This window comes from Corythoichthys intestinalis, chromosome 16, assembly GCF_030265065.1.
Source record: "Corythoichthys intestinalis isolate RoL2023-P3 chromosome 16, ASM3026506v1, whole genome shotgun sequence".
In the NCBI taxonomy this organism is placed as follows: Eukaryota; Metazoa; Chordata; class Actinopteri; order Syngnathiformes; family Syngnathidae; genus Corythoichthys; species Corythoichthys intestinalis.
Genome location: NC_080410.1, coordinates 16,705,990 through 16,729,897, shown reverse-complemented (window position 1 = coordinate 16,729,897; position 23,908 = coordinate 16,705,990). Strand labels below are relative to the sequence as shown.

Genomic DNA, 23,908 nt, shown 5'->3' with positions numbered 1-23,908 from the left:
CATTTAACAGGCAGCTATGTGTGTCAAAGATACACTGTGATACACAAATACTTTATGTAATGGTTAAAAACAACAGGATAGAAGTGAACGGAGACAAGAAACAGATGTGTAGAAAGCATACAGCATTTGACAGCATGCCATAAAATATTTGATTTAATGTAGTATGAGCGGCCCCTCTCCTTGGCGGCGGCAGCCCCGTGTAACTCTCAGCGGGACAGCCTAGGAGGTGACCTCAGCATTTTAGTCTTTCATGAACATGTTTCACTGGGCTTTTAAAAGGAGATTTCCTCCATGCATCATTCCCAGAGCTGTCAGAGGTCACTTCTCATAAAAATTGTAATCTATGATTTCAAGTGAGTTTTATCACTAGTTGAATTAGAGCTGAACTAGTAGATGCAATTTATGGAGAAATTGCATTGGGGTGCTTGCTCTTCTGGTCTGTAAACTCCTGTGAGTCACTTCCTGTTGATTTTGGGGCACTTTGTGTTAAGTCATTGGCTGCCATTGACAGTGATAGATGTCCAATCTGTTTGGACTGGAAGGCAGTGAATGAGTTATTTTTGGGCCATTTATGGATCACTTCCTATTTATTTTGGGGAAATCCCTGGTTACTTCCTGTTAATTTGGGGTCACATTCTGATGTTTTTCAGTTACTTCCTGCGGATTTGGGGACAATTCATTTGTCCAAAATAACTACACTTTTGTGGGTGATGTACCGTAGTTTTCGGACTATAAGGCACCCATGACTATAAGCCACCTCCCACTAAATTTGACACGTAAACAGCATTTGTTCATAGATAAACCACACCGGACTATATGCTGCAGCTGACCTCACTGTATTATGGGATACAGTGATTCCTCGTTTTTCACGGTTAATGGGGACCCCCTACCCCGCGATAATCGAAATCCGCGAAGTAGAGGTGTAGCTTATTTACATGAAAAAAAAAAAAAAAATTGGGAGGGGGGGTGTTCAATGTATTTATTTCCCTTTTTCCCCCAAAGTATAAATCGTCATCTGACACCTCAGGTTCAAACATGTAAGGAGTTATTGTATACTGCCTTTCCTGGGACCCCTCGCCACGACACAACGATCCTGAAGGGCTACTTTCGCTGGAAATGTCACAATCGCTGGTGCTGCTATGGTCCGCCATGTTTTCTGCCGCCTACTGGAGCATACATCACACTTCCGGATTTAGGAAGGGACATTTAACGGAGTGCAAAAAAGCTACAAAAACACAAATTATGGTCACAGTTATGCTTTAATAATGACATGGTCGTTTTTACGAACTCGTCCAAAGTTTATATTCGTAAAATTACACCAAAATCCGGAAAGGTCTTCAGTTCCCCTTTAAATACTTCATTGAGGGAGTCCTCTCAAATCAACTCATCCTGCTTAGACCAGCACATGACACAGCACAATGAGTTGCCATACAGCCAATGTTTAAAGGGGAAATTTGAAGTAAGGTTGGCCAACCATGTTTTTGAATAATATCAATGGCTAAACAATTATAAACATATTTTCATTATTTTTTTTAACGCAACCCTTCCAGATTCTTTGTTTTACCCATAGCAACGCCCTTGACAACGAAAATGCTTTTCTTCGGCAATCTTCGGAAATTACGTCACACCTAGACATGCGAGGAAAGTCCACCATAGAACAGTATTGTTTGTTGCATTGCTTCTCGGTAAGATGCCACAGCGGTGTGTGGTGATGTTTCGTTTTCGCTCAAACGAAAAGTTGTATGAGTGGCCAAAGGATAGCAGGGCACGTAAATGGACATCTTTCGTTCGCACGAAGCGAATGAATTTCACGCCATCATCGAGTAGTGTTCTCCACTGCAAACACTTCGAAGATGCCTGCTTCCTTAACCGGTCTGCTTATGATCAAGGATTTGCCAAAAAGTAAGTGTGATTTTTGGATAGATGACTGATGACTTTGTCAAAGCATAGCTGGCTACTGTTGTGGAATTGAACAGTATAAGCTATGAGAGCCGCTGGCAGGTGACAGCTGAAAAATAGCGTGTTGGTTTAGCGTAGCCATTGAGTCAATCTCGCAGCGAATCGGCGAGCGCGCAGGTCACGCAGTGAATCATGGGAAATTTAGTCTCGGGACAACACTGAAGTGGTGCTTTGTAATCTGTTCGCTTGTGTGAAAAAACTACATTTCCTCACGCCATTAGACGCCAATTCCTGCCGAGAGCTGTGCCGAGCTGTGTTCTAACTTTTCCATAAGAACTGCTCCATGTGTTAATAAAGAGACAAGGTTGTCAGCGCGTCGTGTGTTCGATACATTTGTAAACAAAAAGCTCATAACAAGACACTATGCACAATCCGTTTAAGAGACGCTGGAGTGGGAGGCAAGGAGGAGATCGGCGAGAAGCAAAACTGCGCGGTCGAATGTGGCGGCAGTCTGCTATTATTTTGCTTTCTTATTGTTGCCACAATAAAGTGGAGAAAGCCATCGAAGACTCATCTCCTTCTTTCCCCCAACGTTTTTATATTATTATTCTATATGCACGAGAGCTGCTGGATCTGCCAAAATGAACATGAAGTCTGATTATTATTTTTTTTAACAATGTCATCAGATAGACAAAAACATAACATTATGTGCAAATGCCTGCATCTTCAAATCATAAAAATAATAACAGCCTATATATCTTACCAATGTTGTAATCTCGATGGGTCTTGTATCCATTCCATGTCAGGTAGTCTAGGTACATTGTTTGCATTCTGATTAGCGTCTGGCTAATACATGTTAGATCCAACATAAAATTCCAAGCTCCTCTTCTTCCTCCAACTCTTCAAAAACTTGGATCTCCTCCCTTGCGCTCGGTCTATCGCTTATATCGCTGTTGGAATCATTGTTTGAAGGGCTTTGTTTGGCGGCCGTATGTATGGAGCTGCCAACGCTGTTCCCGGTGTGACGTATCACTTCAGGGTTCGTCCCCTTTCAGGCTCGAACTTCGGAAACGCGATTATTTTGTCAAATATACAACATATAAATTATTTTTTCATGCTTTATTTGGTGGACAATGTTTAATTACTTAACTTGTGACCCTATTTGGCATGTGAAGAAATTAGTTCACACTACAGCTTTAAAAAGCTAAATGAGGCAGCGGCCTTTGAAAGATAGTTGACTGGCCACTTCAAAGCAGCTCCCTTGTCAATCATCATTTACTTAAACAAGCTGCAGCTGCCTGGTGAGAAAGAAACCCTTCAGGAGGACGAGTAAGGCTGTGTGTCAGGGGTCGGCAACCTATGACACGTGTGTCAGCAGCACTGGAATGCAAAGGGTTAACCAGTGACATGAGAACGCATGGCAAATTTTTTTTTTTTTTTTTTTAAAGGTGCCCTTTTCCCTGAAATTAAAGCATTTTCAGTTGTGCACCCTGTTATTTAGGGGCTTTACAATAGTGCCCCTCCCACCCCCTCTGCCTATGGCGTTATATTCGCGCAATAATGGATTTAAAGCACAGCTCCAGCTCTTCCTCAATTTCTTGACTCCTGCGCTCGTCTGATTTTATTCTCTGTGCGCTCAATTAGGCCCACGTTACTAACGTGTCACAAAGCCAACCAATCAGAGAGCTGGCGGAAGTACACTGTGTTAGCAATCTGCACTTTTTGGTACCGTATTTTTTGGACTATAAGTCGCACCAACCATAAAATGCCCAATGAAGAGGAAAAAAACATAGTCGCACCGGAGTATAAGTCGCATTTTTGGGGGAAATTTACTTGATAAAATCCAACACGTAGAACAGATACATCATCTTGAAAGGCAATTTAAAATAAAAATACAGTAGAGAACAACATGCTGAATAAGTGTAAAGCATAATAATGTTACATGATGCATGAACAACAAAATGCAAATGTACTGTTCTCACCAGAATGCTACGGCTCGGTCCTGGCTATACAGCGAGCTAATGACTCCCAAATGACGATGCTGGACGTCCGTATAATTTTCTGACTTTATTTTGGCCGTCGTTATGACACCATCATTTGAATAGTGAAACTAAAAATAGAAATAATACTAATCCATTTCGTCCTCGATGCCAAACAGGTTTGCCTCAACGTAAATAAATGATAATTAGCTGCTATTACAGCACTGACGCAAACGGTTAGCATGCGTTTGCTACCAATAGCACATCGTTCAAACAACCACACAACTGGCTCTAAGTGTCCGATCGCGGGTGGAAAATACACAACAACAAAAGAAAAGATGATACACACAGGCACTGCCTCTGTAGAGATATTTCACAAGCATAAAAAATGAACGTAGCTTCGCAGCCGTGTTTCTCTCTCTCTCTCTCTCTCTCTCTCTCTCTCGCCCACTCGCTCAGACCTTCTTCTGGCGTGTGAGAGCTCTTCTTTGCGTAAACAAGTGCGAGTGCGCCCCCACTTGGGCGTGAAAGCACCACAAACTAAAAGCATGCATTTCACTATAAAATAGTCAATAATACAATTGAACACACATTGCCAAAGGCAGAACGCGAACATGGCCATAGCTATTAAGTTATTCAGATAACTATAGCATAAAGAACATGCTAACAAGGTTACCAAACCATCAGTGTCACTCCAAAACACCAAAATAACATCTGAAATGATATAATAATGGGTTAATAATTTCACACATAAGTCCCTCCTGAGTATAAGTCGCACCCCCAGCCAAACTCTGAAAAAAAACTGCAACTTATAGTCCAAAAAATAAGGTAATTGCGGTGTTTTCAACTCTGCACTCTAGTGTGGAGTGGACCGGCGATTAACGTGGCTCATTTTTGTGGATTCGTCCGGTGCTTACTTCGAAGAGGTGGCGATGTGTTTAAAAACACAGTGATGCGTTGGATGGCATTTTGCTGGATATTTTTATTAACAAAACAAAAACCAGCATGGGACACAGCCACTTTTCACGGCGCTCTCCGCACAACTCTCACTCAACACCTTGCTTCGCTGCCTCTCTTTTTCTCGCCCAGACGCTCACTTCTTCTTCTACGCTTAACTAGTAAGCCCTTGGGGATGCCGGTAACAACTGGTTGGCTGGTTACCTCCGCTAGCTCTGTTTGTGCATTATGCCTCCAGAGCGTTGTGTGTCAAACGCCACTACCTGTACAAGACCAAACATGAAAATTCATAGAAAACGGCCAGGGATCACATAAAGGCAGGCATCTTTTATATTTGTAATATGAAATCCAAAATTATGCATAGAATTTACTTTTTAAGTTGCAAGTGAACAAGACAAAATGTAAGCGTCTCCTGTTTTGACTTTGAAGGGTAAACCAGCCAGTTCTGTACTGTGAGAGACCTGCACTGAGAATCACACCTGTTCCCGTTTTCTTGCTGGGGTGTGTGTGTGTGATATGTTTACATAAGATGATGATGCTGTACAGCTGTTAATATTGTTGCACTTATTTCCAAGTTTTGATATTTTCTACAATATGCTTTTATTTTTTAGTTAATTGATAAAGAAGAATGTTAGTTTTATATCAGTGTATGTCCATGTTGTTTTCTTTGGAGTAAAATTACAGCTCTGTTGGATATAAAAATTCGGATGTGTGTCATTAATGTTGGTGTGGCACACTGATTGACAAGAAAATTTGAAAGTGGCATTCCACAACAAAAAGGTTGCTGACCTCTGCTGTCTCTGATCGGATCTCTATATCATCTCCATAAAATCCTGCATTTTTTTTAATTGAAAAAAAATGTCCACAATGGACTGAGGGTGCGATGTCTGAAGCGCGAAGTAGCGAGGTACCACTATATTTACACCAAAGGATATTAACCGGTAACACTTTATTTGACAGCGGCATCATAAGACTGTCATAATTAAGACATGACACTGTCATGAGCATTAATGAATGCTTATGACAGATGTAGTTTAGTGTCATCCGGCAAATTATCTCACTTTTGAATGGATGTAAAAGATTCTAAATTGAGTTAGTGACAAAATTTGCTGGATGACACTTAATGACATCTGTCATAAGAATTCATTAATGCCACGACAGTGACATGTCGTAATAATTACGGTCTTATGACAGTCTTATGACGCCGCTGTCAAATAAAGTGTTTTCTATTAACCCAAATACCGTATTGGCCCGAATATAAGACGGCCCTGATTATAAGACGACCCCATCTTTTTCAAGACTCAAGTTTGAAAAAAGACTTTTTGAACACCAAATTAATTTTTATACAGAAAATAATTACAGTGCATCTGAAACGAATGAATATATAAATTTATTTGTGAGAAAAATCATGTAATTTTGCCTCATTCAAATCTGAATATCTGAACATTTAGATATGTAAACTAAAGTGCAATCACATTCATAAATGAATGACTTCTGGTTTTTGAAATGTAAATAAACCAATCTATTGTGATAAAACAACAAAATTGCAATAACTGCATTAACCATCAAAGTGAGGTCTAATTCAAAATCTGAATCTGAATAAGGAAAAACATTGCAATAAAATAATGCAAAGTGGTTAAACTTGAGAGTAGCTGAGATCTGTCATGACCAGTGTTGTTAATCTTACTGAAAAAAAGTAATTAATTATAGTTACAAATTACTTCTCCCAAAAAGTAATTGCGTTAGTAACTCAATTACCTGAATGTAAGAGTAATTAGTTACTTGGCAAAGTAATTGGTGATAATTACTTTTTTTTTTCCCCTCAAAAAAAAAAAAAAAAAAAAAACATTGGCCACACGATGTGAAGTTTTTTGTGAAGGTTTTTGGTACAATTGGCCCGAGCCCAATTCTTTACCCAAATTTACCCTTTACCCTGAATCAACTGTTAAAAGTTGTTAAAATTGCTCCCATTATTGCATTTGTTCCCTTCTCTCTACTTTCGACATATGAAAGTTTTAAAACTGTTTCATCATTTAAAGATAGATTCAAGTCAAGATTTTGCCGATTTAGAAGTATTTTAGATAAAAAGTTACTTAGGTTCGCTAGGAAGGTTCTCTACAACAGAGCCGTCCTAAAAAGTCTACTGCTTTAAGATGGCGGCTGTCTACTAACGCATTTAGTGCCATGCAGTGTTGTTAATTTTACTTTAAAAAAGTAATTAATTACAGTTACAAATTACTTCTCCCAAAAAGTAATTGCGTTAGTAACTCAGTTACCTGAATGTAAGAGTAATTAGTTACTTGGCAAAGTAACTAGTGATTTTTTTTTTTCCCCCTCAAAAAAAAAAAAAAAAACACACACACAGGTCACACAATGTGAAGCTTAAAGGGTTTGGGGGACAATTGGCCCTAGCCCAATTCTTTACCCTCCACTTAACTAGACACAAGGGTATTGCGATAACTAGCTAGTAACCTTTGCTATATGTGGAAGTCATTTAAAGTTGTGAATCAGTCGTTAAAGTTGTTAAAATTTCTCCCGTTATTGCATTAGTTCCCTTCTGTCTACTTTAAACATGTGTAAGTTTTAAAACTGTTTCATCATTTAAAGATAGATTTAAGTTAAGATTTTGCCGATTTAGGGGCATTTTAGATTTTAAAAAAATACTTAGGTTCGCTAGGAAGGATCTCTACATCAGGGCCTTCCTAAGTTCCTGAGAGGTCTACTGCTTTAAGATGGCGGCTGTTTACAAACACATGTAGTCCTTAAAACACGTTGGCAATGCAGCAGTGTCTGTCATTTGCATCTAGTTCTATAATATGATATCTACCGTGTCATGTGGGCGTAGTTTGTCGGCTATGGCTGCAGTCAGGTATTATTGGAGCCACCTACCATCGCGGTTGCAACGGCGTCTTCCCCACTCCTGCTCTGCTCTCGTCCCCGTGAGTCCGGTTCTCTCAGACTTTTTTTTTATTCAACCAACTTAGTAACGCATAGTAACGCACGCCTTTCCCGCCTCAGTAACGGTAACGGCGTTGCCAAGATGAGAAAAGTAATTAATTAGATTACTCATTACTGAAAAAAATAACGCCGTTAGTAACGCCGTTATATTGTAACGCCGTTATTAACAACACTGGTCATGACAGAACATTACTCCTCAAGTTCAGCATTCGCTTCAATGATATATGACGCCATCTAGCGTCGTGAATGGGTGTAATGTCTAGACCGCGAATAAAAGACGACTCCCACTTTTTCAGTCTTATTTCAATGCAAAAAACACCGTCTTTTATTAGGGCCAATACGGTAAATCAACAAATAAGCCGCGCTGAACTACAGCTGCAGGATTCAAAATGAGGGGGAAAAAGTTGAAGCTTTAAGGTTAGAAAATTACGGTATGTACAATTGAAAATGGATGGGCACGTTTTTGTCAAACTGTCTGATAACCTTTGTACGCCTTGATTTTGTGAATTTTTTTATGTGTTGATTATGTGAATCGGACAATAACTGTAGGACAAGAGAGCCTGCGTAACGTGAATTTTGGGAATGTTTGGAAGTTGGAACGATGTGAATCAGTCCGTGTGTTTGTGCGCTGTGCAGCGTGCTGAAATATTGTGAGTATCATATGTGGGGAGCTTTGCAAGCTCCCGACAATTAAAAGCTGTGCATTCCCATCAGAATTAGAATTCCTGAGGTCAAGACTTTGCAATCAGCATATTCATGTTAAAGCTTTGATGGCATATTTGTAGACTTTGATTAGTTTTGAATAGGTCTTGCCCTTCTTACAGAGCGCAGATTAATGGGCTCGGCACACCCCAATTATTTCTGAGCGGAAGGATGTGCTAACACAGTTGTTTGCTGCTTGCATGGCAAAGATCACACTCATCACAGCCGCGTTGGCAGTGATGAATGGCATGTCTGAAGAACAACAGGCCTTAATAAAACATTGTGGTTTGGGGAGGACTCAGTAACTTTGGCCAATCAATTACTTCTTGTCTTGCCGCGTGATTTATCACAGTCAACGTCGGAGACGCTGACCTGCGTGCTGAGCACTGAGGTTGTCAACTGCGTGACAAAAATGCAGCTCGATCGGCGTCACATTTCACAGGGATATATAAAACTCTGCTTTTTCGCGCAGCCAGTCACACCCCTCCTTGTGTCAGTTCAAACACAAGGAGGATGATCACAAAGCTGCATCGGTTAAGCGCTCCTGCTGAGAGTTTAGACTGCCAGCAGTCCATCTGTTCCATGAGTCACACCCCTAAATAGAAAAATGCTGTCTCATCCATATCAGTCACCTTCCTCACTCATAGTTCAATGCGTTAAATTTCAACTTAGTCCAGCAAATCAGTCATCTTTACAAGATGAAATCTAATAGATTTCGTACGGCATGAAGGTTTATTTCTTTGAAATCTGTGTCTCTTTAGGATACCATCACAGTCTACCATCTTCTACTTATGCCACCGGTCCTGAGGGGAAAAGATTACCTGCATCTGGGGCGCTGTCTTCAGAATTTCTCAACCAGGGCGTCCCTGTAAAGATTTTGCTGTTGGTATGCAACGCAGCAGGAGCAGGACAACAAACTGTGAGGTAATAACGTCGGTGGTTCCTCTTTTTAAATAATACAGTGGGGCAAATAAGTATTTAGTCAACCACTAATTGGGCAAGTTCTCCCACTGGAGAGATCCTGTAATTGTCAACAAGGGTAAACCTCAACCATGAGAGACAGAATGTGGCAAAAAAAAAAAAGAAAATCACATTGTTTGATTTTTTTAAGAATGTATTTGCAAATCATGGTGGAAAATAAGTATTTGGTCAATACCAAAAGTTCATCTCAATACTTTGTTATGTACCCTTTCTTGGCAATAACAGAGGCCAAACGTTTTCAGTAACTCTTCACAAGCTTTTCACACACTGTTGCTGGTATTTTGGCCCATTGCTTCATGCAGATCTCCTCTAGAGAAGTGATGTTTTGTGGCTGTCGTTGGGCAACGCGAACTTTCAACTCCCTCCACACCCCGTGGCGTCAAAATGATAACAAGAACGGTGAGCAAAAATCCCAGAACCACACGGGGGCACCTAGTGAATGACTTACAGAGAGCTGGGACCACAGTAAAAAAGGCTACTATCAGTAACACAATGCGCCGTCAGGGACTCAAATCCTGCACTGCCAGACGTGTCCCCCTGCTGAAGAAAGTACACGTCCAGGCCCGTCTGCGGTTCGCTAGAGAGCATTTGGATGATCCAGAACAGGACTGGGAGAATGTGTTATGGTCAGATGAAACCAAAATAAAACTTTTTTGAAGAAACACAGGTTCTCGTGTTTGGAGGAGAAAACATACTGAATTGCATCCGGAGAACACCATACCCACTGTGAAGCATGGAGGTGGAAACATCATGCTTTGGGGCTGTTTCTCTGCAAAGGGACCAGGACGACTGATCTGTGTAAAGGAAAGAATGAATGGGGCCATGTATCGAGAGATTTTGAGTGAAAATCTCCTTCCATCAGCAAGGGCATTGAAGATGAGACGTGGCTGGGTCTTTCAGCATAACAATGATCCCAAACACACAGCCAGGGCAACAAAGGAGTGGCTTCGTAAGAAACATTTCAAGGTCCTGGAGTGGCCTAGCCAGTCTCCAGATTTCAACCCCATAGAAAATCTGTGGAGGGAATTGAAAGTCCGTTTTGCCCAACGACAGCCCCAGAACATCACTGCTCTAGAGGAGATCTGCATGGAGGAATGGGTCAAATTACCAGCAACAGTGTGTGAAGAGCTTGTGAAGAGTTACAGAAAACGTTTGGCCTCCGTTATTGCCAACAAAGGGTACATAACAAAGTATTGAGATGAACTTTTGGTACTGACCAAATACTTATTTTCCACCATGATTTGCAAATTAATTCTTTAAAAATCAAACAATTTGATTTTCTGGTTTTTTTTTTCCACATTCTGTCTTTCATGGTTGAGGTTTATCCATGTTGACAATTACAGGCCTCTCTAATATTTTCAAGTTGGATAACTTGCACAATTAGTGGTTGACTAAATACTTATTTGCCCCACTGTAAATTCAGCCTTCCATAGTAAGGGAGATTTTTTTTTTACAAACTGTTACTCTTTGTGTTTATATCAATTCATACCATGTTTTTTTTCCACCAGCACCCCTAGTATAGCATTTTTTTGTGGAATAAGCGTAGCTGAATTGCCACAAAGAGCCAAACCGTAAACTAAAGTTAATCCTTTGATGCTCTTGAACTAATCTCTTGTGACGCTGAACTCGTGCTTGATATTTTGGCATCTTGTGTAAAATCATGGAGAATGTCAACTTTTTTTCATTGTGCGCCTTTGAGGTGAATTCCTACCTTTATTATTAAGGTTGATTATTTACTCAAACAACTGCCTCGGTTTATTTAGTTTGGTACGTAAAACAATCGATCGTTCTATCGTGTCAGTAATTGAATGAGTGGAGTTTGGAATTCAAGCACTTTGAAAATTTCAGCACTAATCTACTTGAGTGATTATTATCATAGAGTTGCTCTCCCTCCTCTGTGGATCTGGGATGCTCGGTCATTTTATATTTAGCTCTACTCTGTGCCAGAAGCACGTCAAGGTCATTTCACCTCCCTGGAAAATAAACGCCTCACATCCATCTCCCTGTTAGACGAGTTTGAAACCAAATGACTGAGAAATCTAACGTAGGCTTGCAGATTTATCAGACACTTGTCTCTCTGGTCCAGTTTCCGTCGATCAATAAAGGTGAGCTGGCCAGCGTGGCCGTGAGAAAGTCCAATCTCAACCGTGAGAGTCTGACTCATTTGTGTCAGTTTCTCCTTCAAATATGACATACTGTCATCGATCAAAGCACCCACCCACCGATCTCGGACTCATCAGATGACAGTGGGAGACTTTGCTTTGCCAAGAGGATGACATTGAAGTCACGTGTCTCAAACTAGCTCATTACAATTGTGAAAAGATCATTGAAACATGAAAATTACTTGGTTTGTTTGGGTGCATGCACTGCATTGTCCAAACTGACCAAAGGTTACGGACAAACATGATAGTTTTTGTTAAAGCTATGCTGATACAATGCATAACTGGATTGTCACTCAGGCTACGTCTACACTAGGACAAATAATGGCCTTAAACGTGTAATTGCCGTATTTCCCAGAATAAAAGACGGTGTTTTTTGCATTGAAATAAGACTGAAAAAGAGGGGTCATCTTATACTCGCGGTCTAGACAAAATACCCATTCACGACGCTAGATGGCGCCAGATATCATTGAAGCGATGTTCTGTCATGACAGATCCCAGCTACTCTCCCCATTCACGACGCTAGATGGCGCCAGATATCATTGAAGCGATGTTCTGTCACGACAGATCTCAACTACTCTCAAGTTTAACCAGTTTGCATTATTTTATTGCAATGCTTTTCCTTATTCAGATTTGTTTCAAGACTACAGTTACAGTTAGACTTCACTTTGATGGTTAATGCAGTTATTGCAATTTGTTGTTTTATCACAACAGGTTCGTTTATTTACATTTCAAAAACCAGAAGCCATTCATTTACGAATGTGATTGCACTTTAGTTTACACATTTAATCGTTCAGATATTAAGATTTGAATGAGGCAAAATAACATGCCTTTTCTCTCAAAAATATCGTTATAATCATTTGTTTCCGATGTACTATAATTATTTTCTGTAGAAAAATTAATTTGGTGTTCAAAAAGTCTTTTTTCAAACTTGAGTCTTGAAAAAGAGGGGGTCGTCTTATAATCAGGGCCGTCTTATATTTCGGCCAATACGGTAATTGGACTATATGGCATGTCGGCTACACTAATATGCCTATTATCTGGATTAGTTGTTAGACGGATAATGTAGGCGGGTAATGTTACCCGCCGCCTACACGCTGCCTAATATGGACTGCTGTCTCTGTACAACATACTGCTGTTTTTAGTGCGGCATGACAGCATCGTAAACAATGGAGGCGGACGATCACGACGTGGCATTCCTTCTCCTCTTTTCTTTTCCACACATTTTTCTTGAACATTCAAATTCTCAATAATATGCTTCAATTCAGTGCCCATTTGGGGTCCTCACAACGCGGATGAGGTGGAGATGAGCGTTTTTCACAGAGCTCGTCTCCCGAGATGTCTCCGATCAGCCAGCTGCGGGGCTGGCCCCTCCCAACTCAATGCCGACCGAACATGAGTACTGTATATAAAAATGCGTAGATGAAAATTAAACCCCGAAAAGTGACCTGCGTGGTATCCCCCAGTCAAAGAGGCGCGAGGTCAGTTTTTTTTCCAAGACATTTCTGCCTCTCAAAACTGTCGCCACTTCCAGGATCACCACTTTTATGCACAAGCAGTCCTGGTTGCAGCTTCCAGGATATATACGCAGCGCCACACCATATGCGTCTCTATTATTTTCCAAGTGGTGAGAGCGCAACTGAGCATCGATTGTAACATCCCAAGTAATGATGTCAGGCTTTCGTTGTTTTATAAAGATTTATTACAATCACAACTCAGCGCCTGCTCGTAAAAGCCGAGTGTGCTCTCTCTTCACTCTCGTTCCTGCGTGATGCGTTCAATTGCGATCATGAAAAAAACAATGATCACAAAATAATGACAGTCTAGATTAGAAAGTGTAGTAATTTCGAAAATTGCCGCGGGAAAGTAATGAGTTTCCGGTTCAGAGGTAAACCGCACGGGCGATGACATAACACATGAGGCTTCGCCTTCCTACGCATGCGTAGCTTGCGCAAATGCAGGCGTACCTTGCAGAAGCGGTGGGGCCTTAAACGCACCTTAAACAACGTGTGGACAGGTATAAAAATGGTCGGCAAAATACCCTGGAGAAAATTATCTGTCCTAGTGCAGACGAAGCCTCAGTCAAGTACTGACTTTTAGCGAGGCTAAGGTATTAATTAAAATAGGTGAAAAGCAGAGGTGGGTAGTAACGCGTTACATGTACTCCGTTATAAACACAACAATTCAGCGATTGTGGTAACAGGCCAGGGAATTTCAAAGGTAGCGTTCTCAAACTTTAATTATTATCAATGTTTAATATTATTACTTTACGGAATTTTTAAGGTAGTGTTCTGCAGTGGGCCTAATATACTGTATAGTTTGAGATTCACACTGGTTAATAGATGGTTTACGTTTGTCTTTTCTTAACAGACTTATATATTTGATCCAAATAAATACCAAATGTTCTAAAACAGTCGTCCCCAACCTTTTTTGCACCACGGATAGGTGTAATGTGGGCCTTTTATTCACAGACCGGCAATGTCTGGCAGAAAATGACACTAAATATAAAATAACACGTCGAGGCTAAAAACAAATATTAAGTGCAGGGAAAATGTCACTCACCATACCCTGAATCAACCATTTTTTAACAGCGGCCTGTCCTAAAACTTGTCGGCAAATATCCGTGGTCGCAAGAGTTCTTCACCAATCGTGAAAGGTTTCTTAGCTTTAGCAATACGGTTCGCCACGAGGTATGATGCTCTAAGTGCATTCGCTTTTGTTGCCTCATTTGCTAGCTTTTAGCCACATATTATGCAGAATGGACTTTGTTGTAGGCTCCTCTTCTGGCTCAGCAGGTGGCCTTTTCCCTGTAAAAAAGCTGTCCAAAGACGTCACTGCCAGCAGCGCACTGCCAACAGCAGCTAAAGTTACTGTTTACATTGATTGACGCTGGGCTGCTATAGGTGTGCAAACACCCTAGTAATTGCGGCCAACCACGAGATGGTGACCTATACAAATCTTTACTCGGATTAGTCTATAGAGTTGACAGGGATATTGATGTGTCAAGAGTCACAGGCCAGATTGCAGTCGTCAATAAATTATTTATTTTTCTGCGGCCCGGTAGCAAATGCGCCACGGACCGGTACCGGTCTGCGGCGCGGTGGTTGGGGACCACTGTTTTAAAATACTGTATACAGTGTTTTTTATTGTTCAATCAGTTAATATAAATATCTTTGATGGAAAAGATGTTTTCGAATGTATAATGTAATAACGTGTAGAAAATGAAAAGTAACGTCAGTTACTTCGCTGGGTAACTAATTACTCTTACAATGAGGTAACTCAGTTACTTACTCAATTACTTTTTTGGAGAAGTAATTTGTAACTTACTTTTTTGGTAAGATTAAATAAGATTAAGAACACTGCTTCTTGTACCATGTTTTACAAAATATATCAAAATGGCCTTCAGTACTTATTTAACTCTTTCAGTGCCACTGGCGATGATAGACATCCAATCATGTGGGTCTTTTCATCCCTTTTGCTGTGATTTTCAATAGGTTTGTAACTAGTTAACGTCCAATCCATTTAAACTGGGATGATATGAGCGAAAGTGCATTCGTACATTCGCTGCCATCCCTCCTTTTTCAAATGAATTGGACAGCTATCGCATTCAATGGCAGCCAACGAGTTAACAGCCAGTGAATTCCAAAATATATGTTAATCGGTTTTCTTGAATGTTATCAAATCACTTTTTTTTACTCAAGTACAAATGATCATATTAATGGAGGTGAAGTAGATGTTATTAAGTTTCATTAATTCATCCGAAGGTTTCCCAAGGGTAAATTTACCTGGAAATAAATATAGACTCTTTAAGAAGCTGTTGACCATCACCTGATCATCAAAAATTCAAGTCTCCATCTAGTGCATGTGTAAGTTTATTTTTTATGAAATGTGGTGTAATCTTATAATGCAATGTTTCCTCTTAGTTTTTCTTTCTTACCAGCGCTGTATTTACTGGGCATTAATTTTATTCTTTTAGGCCTGCATACGTGGACTTCTACTGATAAATCTTAAGTAGACAATGGAGGACTGACCTCAATTAATGTGTGTTATAATAAATGTGTCATGGGGTCCATCATTTTAGAGTAATGGGTTTTCTCATCAAACAATTCCATGTAATGTCTGTCTCTTCCAGTATTTGTTTTAGTTGCAACAAAGGTTTTATGTAAGCTTAACAAGGTTTTTGTACTGTGCTGTTGTTTTAGGTTTGGTCCTCCATTCTTAATGAGGGAGGACCGGTCCATTTCCTGGGATCAGCTCCAACAAAGCATTCTGAGCAAGTTATACTACCTGATGATCAATGGGGCGCCGGCACAGGTACTGGAAATCTACTTACGAGAACGGGATAATGAATCCGTCTTAAGAAATTTTAAAATATACGACTGGGAGGACATGTACTAAACAATCCAAGCCTTATCTAGATCCCAAACGTATTTTGAGCCAATGCTCCACCATTTTGTATTTTCATGGAACGCCACAAAAAAAGTCTCACGAAATCTATACTGTGAACACTGGAATAATGATGATCTTGTCTCAAATTACTCACAATATGATTTATTGGGATTACTGACATATTGGTTGATAAAAAAGTTTATTTCATTATAAGATTTTAATTCCACTGCCTGTCAATAAACACCACACTGCTTGTGGCAAGGCAAGGCAAGGCAAATTTATTTATATAGCACAATTCAACACAAGGCAATTCAGAGTGCTTTACATCACATGAAGATCATAAAAATCACATTAAAATCATTAGAACGTAAAAACAATCGAAATATTAAATATACATAAAAATCGCATTTAATCACGAGTAAAATAAAATAAATAAATAAATAAATAAAACAAATACTACTACTACTGCTAACAATTGAAATCAGCAATGGAGATAAGCACAAGAGTAATAGAAAGCAAATAGATTGAAATATATAGACAGTTATGGATATGCAGTGTTAAACAAAAGTGTTTTTAGCCCTGATTTAAAGGAGCTAACAGTTTGAGCATACTTCAGACTTTCGGGTAACTTGTTCCAGAGGTGAGGAGCATAATAACTAAATGCTGCCTCACCCTGCTTGGTTCTTGTTCTTGGAACATAAAGGAGACTGGTTCCAGACGACCTTAAAGGTCTAGATGTTTCATAGGAATCTAACAAATCAAGCATTTATTTTGGTCCAAGGCCATTAAGTGTTTTGTAGACGAGCAGTAGTATTTTATAGTCTATCCTTTGACTCACTGGAAGCCAGTGTAGCAATTTCAAAACCGGTGTAATGTGGTCCAGTTTCCTTGTATTTGTGAGGACTCTGGCTGCAGCATTCTGTACTAGCTGCAGCTTCCTGACGGATTTTTTTATCAAGACCTGTAAATATACCGTTGCAATAGTCCAACACAGAAATGTAGAGTTGTGTGTCATCTGCATAGGTGTGATAGGAGATGTCATACTAGAGGTGGGAATCTTTGGGCTCCTAACAATTCGATTACGATTCAGAGGCTCCAATTCGATTATAAATCGATTTTTTATGTTACACCACCCCCCCCCCCCCCCGCACTTCAAATGTATTGTACATTAGTTCCAAAATTGTTAAAAAATCCTCTCAGGCTAAACCAAACTAATATTTCATTATCAAGTTAACAGTTACAAACAGTAAATAAAATACTCAAGTCTCCATTCTGTATCAGCAGCTTTAAACTTCATTCAATTAATTTAATGATGTGAATCAACCGTTAAATTTGTTAAAATTGCTATCGTTATTCCATAATTTCCCTTCTGTTTACTTTCGACATATCAGTGTTTTTAAACTGTTTCTTCATTTAAAGATAGATTCAAGTCAAGATTTTGTCTATTTAGGAGTATTTTAGATAAAACGTTACTTAGGTTCGCTGCAACAGAGCCTTCAAGAGAAGTCTACTGCTTTAAGATGGTGGCTGTTTACAACGCGACAACTACTAAAAAGCAAGTCTGTCATTTCGCATCTAGTTCTACATATATGTGATATCTATTATAGTGTGTATATGTGTCCGTATGTTTTTAGCAACTAGCAACTGGGCGTTGTTTGAAGCAGCTGTCGGCCGCAGTCAGTTATTATTGTTTTTTTTTTACCTAGCGGCGTGAGTTGTACATGATATTTACTCTCGGTCCGTTCCTCATTGCGTCCCGAAGACTGCGCTGACTGTGTTTTAGTTCTGCTTTACTTGATATAATTCAATAATCGGAATTTGGATGTTTGTGAATCGTTCTCGAATCTTTCACGGCCGAATCGCGAATAATCTAAGAATCGGAACTTTCGCACGCCTCTATGTCATACTGTTCCATAATATGAGCTAGGGGAAGCATATAGATGTTAAATAAGAGTGGTCCAAGAATTGACCCTTGAGGGACTCCTCACGTGAATTTGGTTCGTTCTTACTGATGGTTTCCGATTGACACAAAGAAATCCCTATCATGTAAATAAGATGTGAACCACAGACGAACAGTGTCAGTAAGCCCTACCCACTGTTCCAATCTGCTGTTGTGATCAACCGTGTCAAATGCGGCACTGAGATCCAATAGTAGTCCGACGAATATCATTTAGGACTTTGATAAGCATAGTCTCGGTGCTGTGTTGTGGCCGAAATCCAGACTGAAATGAGTGGCATAGGTGGGGGGAAAAATACATACTCTTAATCGTTTTCAGAAATCTTAAGTGGAATTGGATCATATCCTGTTCCGCCATGACTGAGATGTTAACACATCCGCCACACAGTTGAGATTAGGACTCGTCCTCCTAGACATTTTTTATCTTGTTCAGGGTTACTACAACTGGAATCTGTCTCATCTGACTTGAGTGACATGTAATGCACACTTGACTCATCACCTGACAATAGAGACCTACTTACGCTTCGCACGTATGGGTAATTTAGAGCCAATTGTGGTACGTGCAATGTTTTCAGATTGCTTTACCTGTAACATAAATGGATGGACAACAAATTAACTAACTCTCATTGACGGTGATAGACATCAAATTTATTTGAACTGGCATCGCAGGCATTAAATGATCATATTTCACTGCCACTGACGGTGCTAGACGTCCAGTCCAATTTGATTAGAGTTCTGGCAGCGATATAATGATCGCTGCCAGCCCACCCAGTAGAAATGGATTAGATCAGGGGTCGGGAACCTTTTTGGCTGAGAGAGCCATGGACACCGCATTTTTTTTAAATGTAATTCCGTGAGAGCCATACAATAAGTTTAAAACTAAAAATACAAGTAATGTGTGCATTTTATGTAATTTCAACACTTTTAAAGTACAAGGGTTTGGGTTAGTGTCTGAATTATTTTTAACAACATTGTTATGCTGTAAAATGATGAGTATTTTTTACCATTAATGCGACTCCTGGTGCTGCATGGTTTTGCTGATGGCTTTGTAGTCTGGTTGGTACTTGGTGAGGTTAAGCTTCATGCAGGCGTTGAGAAACTTAGGATGCGTCTCTTTTCATGTTCACGAAGCGCCACGAATCGTGATTTTCCCCACCACGCCCAGAGCACCATCAGTGCACACCGAAACAAGTTCATCCATCGGTAGATTTTTTTTTTCTTTAGCGAACTCAGTTAAGGACTTGAATAAATCTTCCCCTATTGTTGTCCCTTTCATAGTCAAAACCTTGCAATCACGCTGAATTGGGATAAATTGCTTACGTGTGTTGACTCATCCAAAGCGAGAGAAAAAAATTGTGCCACATTTATGTCCTTCACTTGCGTTGACTCAATTTAATTTGACGTCATGATGGTAAGATCGTGAACAGTTTTAAGTTCTTGTTGACGGAGGCATGTCTTTTATCCATTTAATTATCTTGTCTTTTCTGAAAAGTCATCAAAATTCTCCACAAAGGCAAATTCCTCTGTCGATTCCTGCGGAAAAGTACGATACTCCTCGTCTTTTTCGGAAAACAAAACTAAAAACGAGGAAAGTTTACTTCACGCACGGCGACCCCACTTGAACAGTGTTTCTCCCTCATCTGCGTTGCCAATGCGATTGATAGATAAATAAATATATAGATAGACACTACGACATGTATGTTTGCCACTTTCCCACTAAAATTACTGCGAACCGGCTTTCAGTTGCCGGTTGTAGTATACGGACTACGTGTCCCATGATCACCCTGGGCTTACGCAGCCAATGGCATGGGACCTGGGGGCATCTAACGTAGCACATCTAGGTTGCTATTTGATTATATCAAGTGCGAATTACGCAAGTGTTGTCGGAGCATTAAAAAAGTTAACATATGCCGCAAAAGTCACGTCTGCTCGTTACTGCACAACACCAGCATAAGACCGGTGACCGTTGCCGTTTCACGCAATGCGCAAAGGAGTATAACAATTTTTTTTTTTTTTTTTAAATAAAGATTTGTCTGTGAGCCAGATGCAGCCATCAAAAGAGCCAGATCTGGCTCGCAAGCCATACTGTAGGTTCCCGACCCCTGGATTAGATGTTTAATGCCGTCAATGTCAGCCAATGAGTTATATAGCTTAGCTCAACCTTTTTCTATTATGTGGCCCATTTTTTATATGAATCTTTATAACTGTCCGTACATGAATGGCTTTTCAATTAGACAAGGACATGCTACAAGCAAAGACTAAGTAAGAAAGATCAATCAAGAACAGGTGAGGGATTCAAGAGCAAGCAGAAAATAACATACTGTAATCAGACAGACAGCCGAGTGTGCAACGGTTAGAATGAAAATCCACACTTCCAAATCAGAAGCTATTGTCCTCAGAGGGAAAAGGATGAGGTGCCCTCTTGGTATCAAGGATAAGATCCTGCCTCAAGCGGAGGAGTTCAAATATCTTGGACTCTAGTTCATGAGTGAGGCAAGAATAGAGTGGAGATTGAAGGCGGGATCGGCTCAGCATTTGACACTGGCACTGTATCACAGCTAGCTTGGGAACACATGGACGTCAGAAAAACAGAAGAAAATGGATGGATGGTCCCTATATGAAGGTATTCACTTTTTGTGAAATAATCCTGTGCAGTATGGAAAAAATCTCCTGTCACTATCTATATTCCAGGCTAATCCATTTTTTAATTATTTGGTGAACAATTAAGCAACAATTATGACAGTTCCCCCGCTCCCCCACTCACTTTATTTTTGAATTGACATTAAAATGACCTGCCACAAGTATTAAATGCATCAACTAGTGCTGCAACCTAAAACTATATAGTTTAAACAGAAGTAACAAAGTAACATACATTTTACATGTGACTTGTGGTTTGTACTTTCAAGACTGCCATATATTAAAGAGCATACGACAGGAGAAAAAAAGTCTTAAATAGCATTATTATGTGAATTTGAATCATATTTTGAGACGATTCGACTATAAACAACAATTTAGCAATGCGCAGATGACAAGAAATTAGTCTTTTAATCTGCCGGTCAGCCACGCCTACCATTATAGGGCTCTAGCGTCCCCAACAGGTGGATTACGTCAGCGGGAGACTGGCTCATCGGTTGAACTATTCAGCCCATTGAGGGGGAATTATTCAGAACGAGGAAAACGCGACGAAGAGAGCCGCAAAAGGTCATTGTTTCAGTCTCTCTACTCCAATATTTTTACAGGATATTGTTTTTATCCAAGTATTTTTCCCCAATAGCTAAATAAATGGCATGGTCATGACAAATAACAGTCTTGTGCTAAATTGAATTTGAAATTATAAATATACACTTTTTCAGGACGACATGGCAAAATTACTCCATAATGGTCAAAACTGTCGACTTCACCTTTACTGTCGCACCTCCCGAACGATATTTTATGACACCTAAATCAGACATATGTCATTTCCCTTCCCCGGCTTCGGAGAATGTAAACAAACCAATAGGCATGACAGCTAGCCGACATGCTAACCCGAACCGAGTGATGTTTCAAAGTCTTCGAAGTGAAAAATAACACATAACTAGCCCGGATTATTTGACATGATGACTGGGTTGTCGATTGTCTTCGCGGATCGGCAAACCACCCGGCGGAGAGCAATTTACAGTTCGGTCCCCGGAGGAGGGCGGCTGCAGTTGTTGTGCAGCTAACGTGCAGCTAATGTGCATGAGGAGAGCTTTTTATATGCCTATCAATGATCAAACGTAAGTAGTCCTTTATTTAAAGAAAGTTTGTAGTGTTTACTTTGTAATCCCTGTATTCGTATTTGACATAATACAAAACAAGATGTTTACTCACTTCCTCGTAAGTCCAATGGTCCCACAGTAGTAGGGCTTGTTTTGGCCAATATCCACGGTGAATGGGAACCTTTTGAAACTCCAAAAAGGCGCACACGCCTCTCCCTCATAAAGCAAGATTTTTCTGCAGCCGTTTGGCTGGCGTGATGCGAAAAATAAACGTATAAATCCGCAAAATCAGCTGAATCCTTAGTCCTCATACACAACAGTACGGCTGTTTAGTGAAGAGGACGCCTTCACCCGTACACGTCACAGCGCCCTCCTCCTCAATACAAGACCGAAGCCGGAAGTCACTCATTTTCATGGCACTTGATTAACAAAACTAAATAAATATAGCGATCGCTTCCACACACATCCAAGCGGTCCATATCATTCAGGAGCATAAAATACAGCGTGTATTATGAAATAAACATGCTTTTTCGTGTCACATGCACTTTAAGTTGACATAATATCATTCATTAATATTAATATTGGAATGAATTGTCTGTATTCTTTGTGGATTGTATGTGGAGTTGTCCGATATTTTCGGGTAGCCGATAATATCGGCCAATAAATAAAAGCATTTTAAAATGATATCAGATAATATACACACAGGTTTTTCAATATTAGTTTTGGGCCAATATGCAGGTTACCTTCAAAGTGAATGTAGAAGCCTTCTGCCTCTGTACAAGGGCTGTTCACAGCTTAGCACAGCAGTTATGCTTATTGATTATTCAATGTCCCCAAACTAAGATACTTTGGATTCGTTATGTGAACAGACCATTTGCATTCATGGTGCAAAAAGGAAATGAACAATAAATAATTGAAAAATGATGAATATAGTCCACGACAGCATATATTGGTAATGGTTTGATAGCGGTCTTGGATTTTTGGAGTTTGACAGTATCAGGATTTAGGTTATTGGTTAAAAAGTCATTATCGGACAACTGTATAATTTTATATGTTTTTATTTTCAATTGTCTTGCATACATTACTCATGTATGGTTGGCAGTGGGATCCAATTGGCTAGCTGTTGAGTGGAGATATGGACATCTTGGGTCTGATTAGTGGTACTACTATGGGATATGGAATACTAAACTGTAGAAAGCACAAATTGGGCACCATATGCTGGCCAAAATGTCCATTGCAAGAACAGGTCTATTTATGACAGGTTAAGACGTGTCCAATAGGGGTGAGACAAAATATCGAAATGGTGATATATCGTGATACTTTGTATCCCAAAAGGTTATCGATATGCTCCTGCCAAGAATCGAGATATCCTTTTGAAAAGGTGTCAATGTCTAAAAAACAAAAAAACAAAAATGAACCAACAAGTTGCTACCAAAATTTTCCACCATAATAGTGTCTCAGTTAACTCTAAGGCTGCATTGACGGTGCTTGACGCCCAATCCATTTAGACTGGGAATGTTCGTTCATTCGAAACCAGAGTATTCACAGTCATTCTGTCTAATTTTCAGGGCATTTACAGGTCACTTGCTCTTCATTTTAGGGCATTTACAGGTCATTTTCTGTTGAGTTTGAGTCACTGCCTATTCATTTGGAGGATTCCCAGGTCATTTCCTGTTCTGTAACTCAAAATAAACAGGGAGAGACCCATAAAATACCCCAAAATCAACAGGAAGTAACTGAAAATCAACCTTAAATGGCCCAAAATGACCTCATTGCCTGGCATTGGCTGCCCCTACCCCCCATAGACGTTCTGGGAGGGCATCCCTCCCACTTCAAACAGATTGGACGTGTACTAGTGATAAACTCATTTCAATTCACAGCAGAAGCTTGTTTTTCTGTTTATTAGTTGTTTGTAGAATATCCTAGAAAGATTTCCTGACCAATCTATCGATAATCGTTGTATCGCCATATCGTCAGATCATCGTTATTGTGAGCTTTGTATCGCAAATCGTATTGTATCGTGAGGTACCAAGAGGTTCCCACTCCTAGTATTCAACGTGATTTCGACTTTACGACGCATGCTTTTATCTGGGCGCAGGAAGCGTAAGGCAGGTAGTACTAATGGCACACGAGTAAGAGCGCATGTACACACAAAGAAGAACCTATTTGCGCATACGAAGAACAGCGCAC

The 23,908-nt window shown here is 40.0% G+C and overlaps 1 protein-coding gene across 1 annotated transcript in view; it reads left to right on the top strand.

The window, feature by feature from the left end:
• usp43b (ubiquitin specific peptidase 43b) overlaps positions 1-23,908 on the top strand; it is a 145,412-nt gene that overhangs the window by 84,607 nt on the left and 36,897 nt on the right. The window contains exons 7-8 of the mRNA XM_057861549.1: positions 9,257-9,419; positions 15,838-15,949. Coding sequence (XP_057717532.1) covers positions 9,257-9,419; positions 15,838-15,949 — 275 coding nt within the window. The remainder of the gene's footprint in view (positions 1-9,256; positions 9,420-15,837; positions 15,950-23,908) is intronic.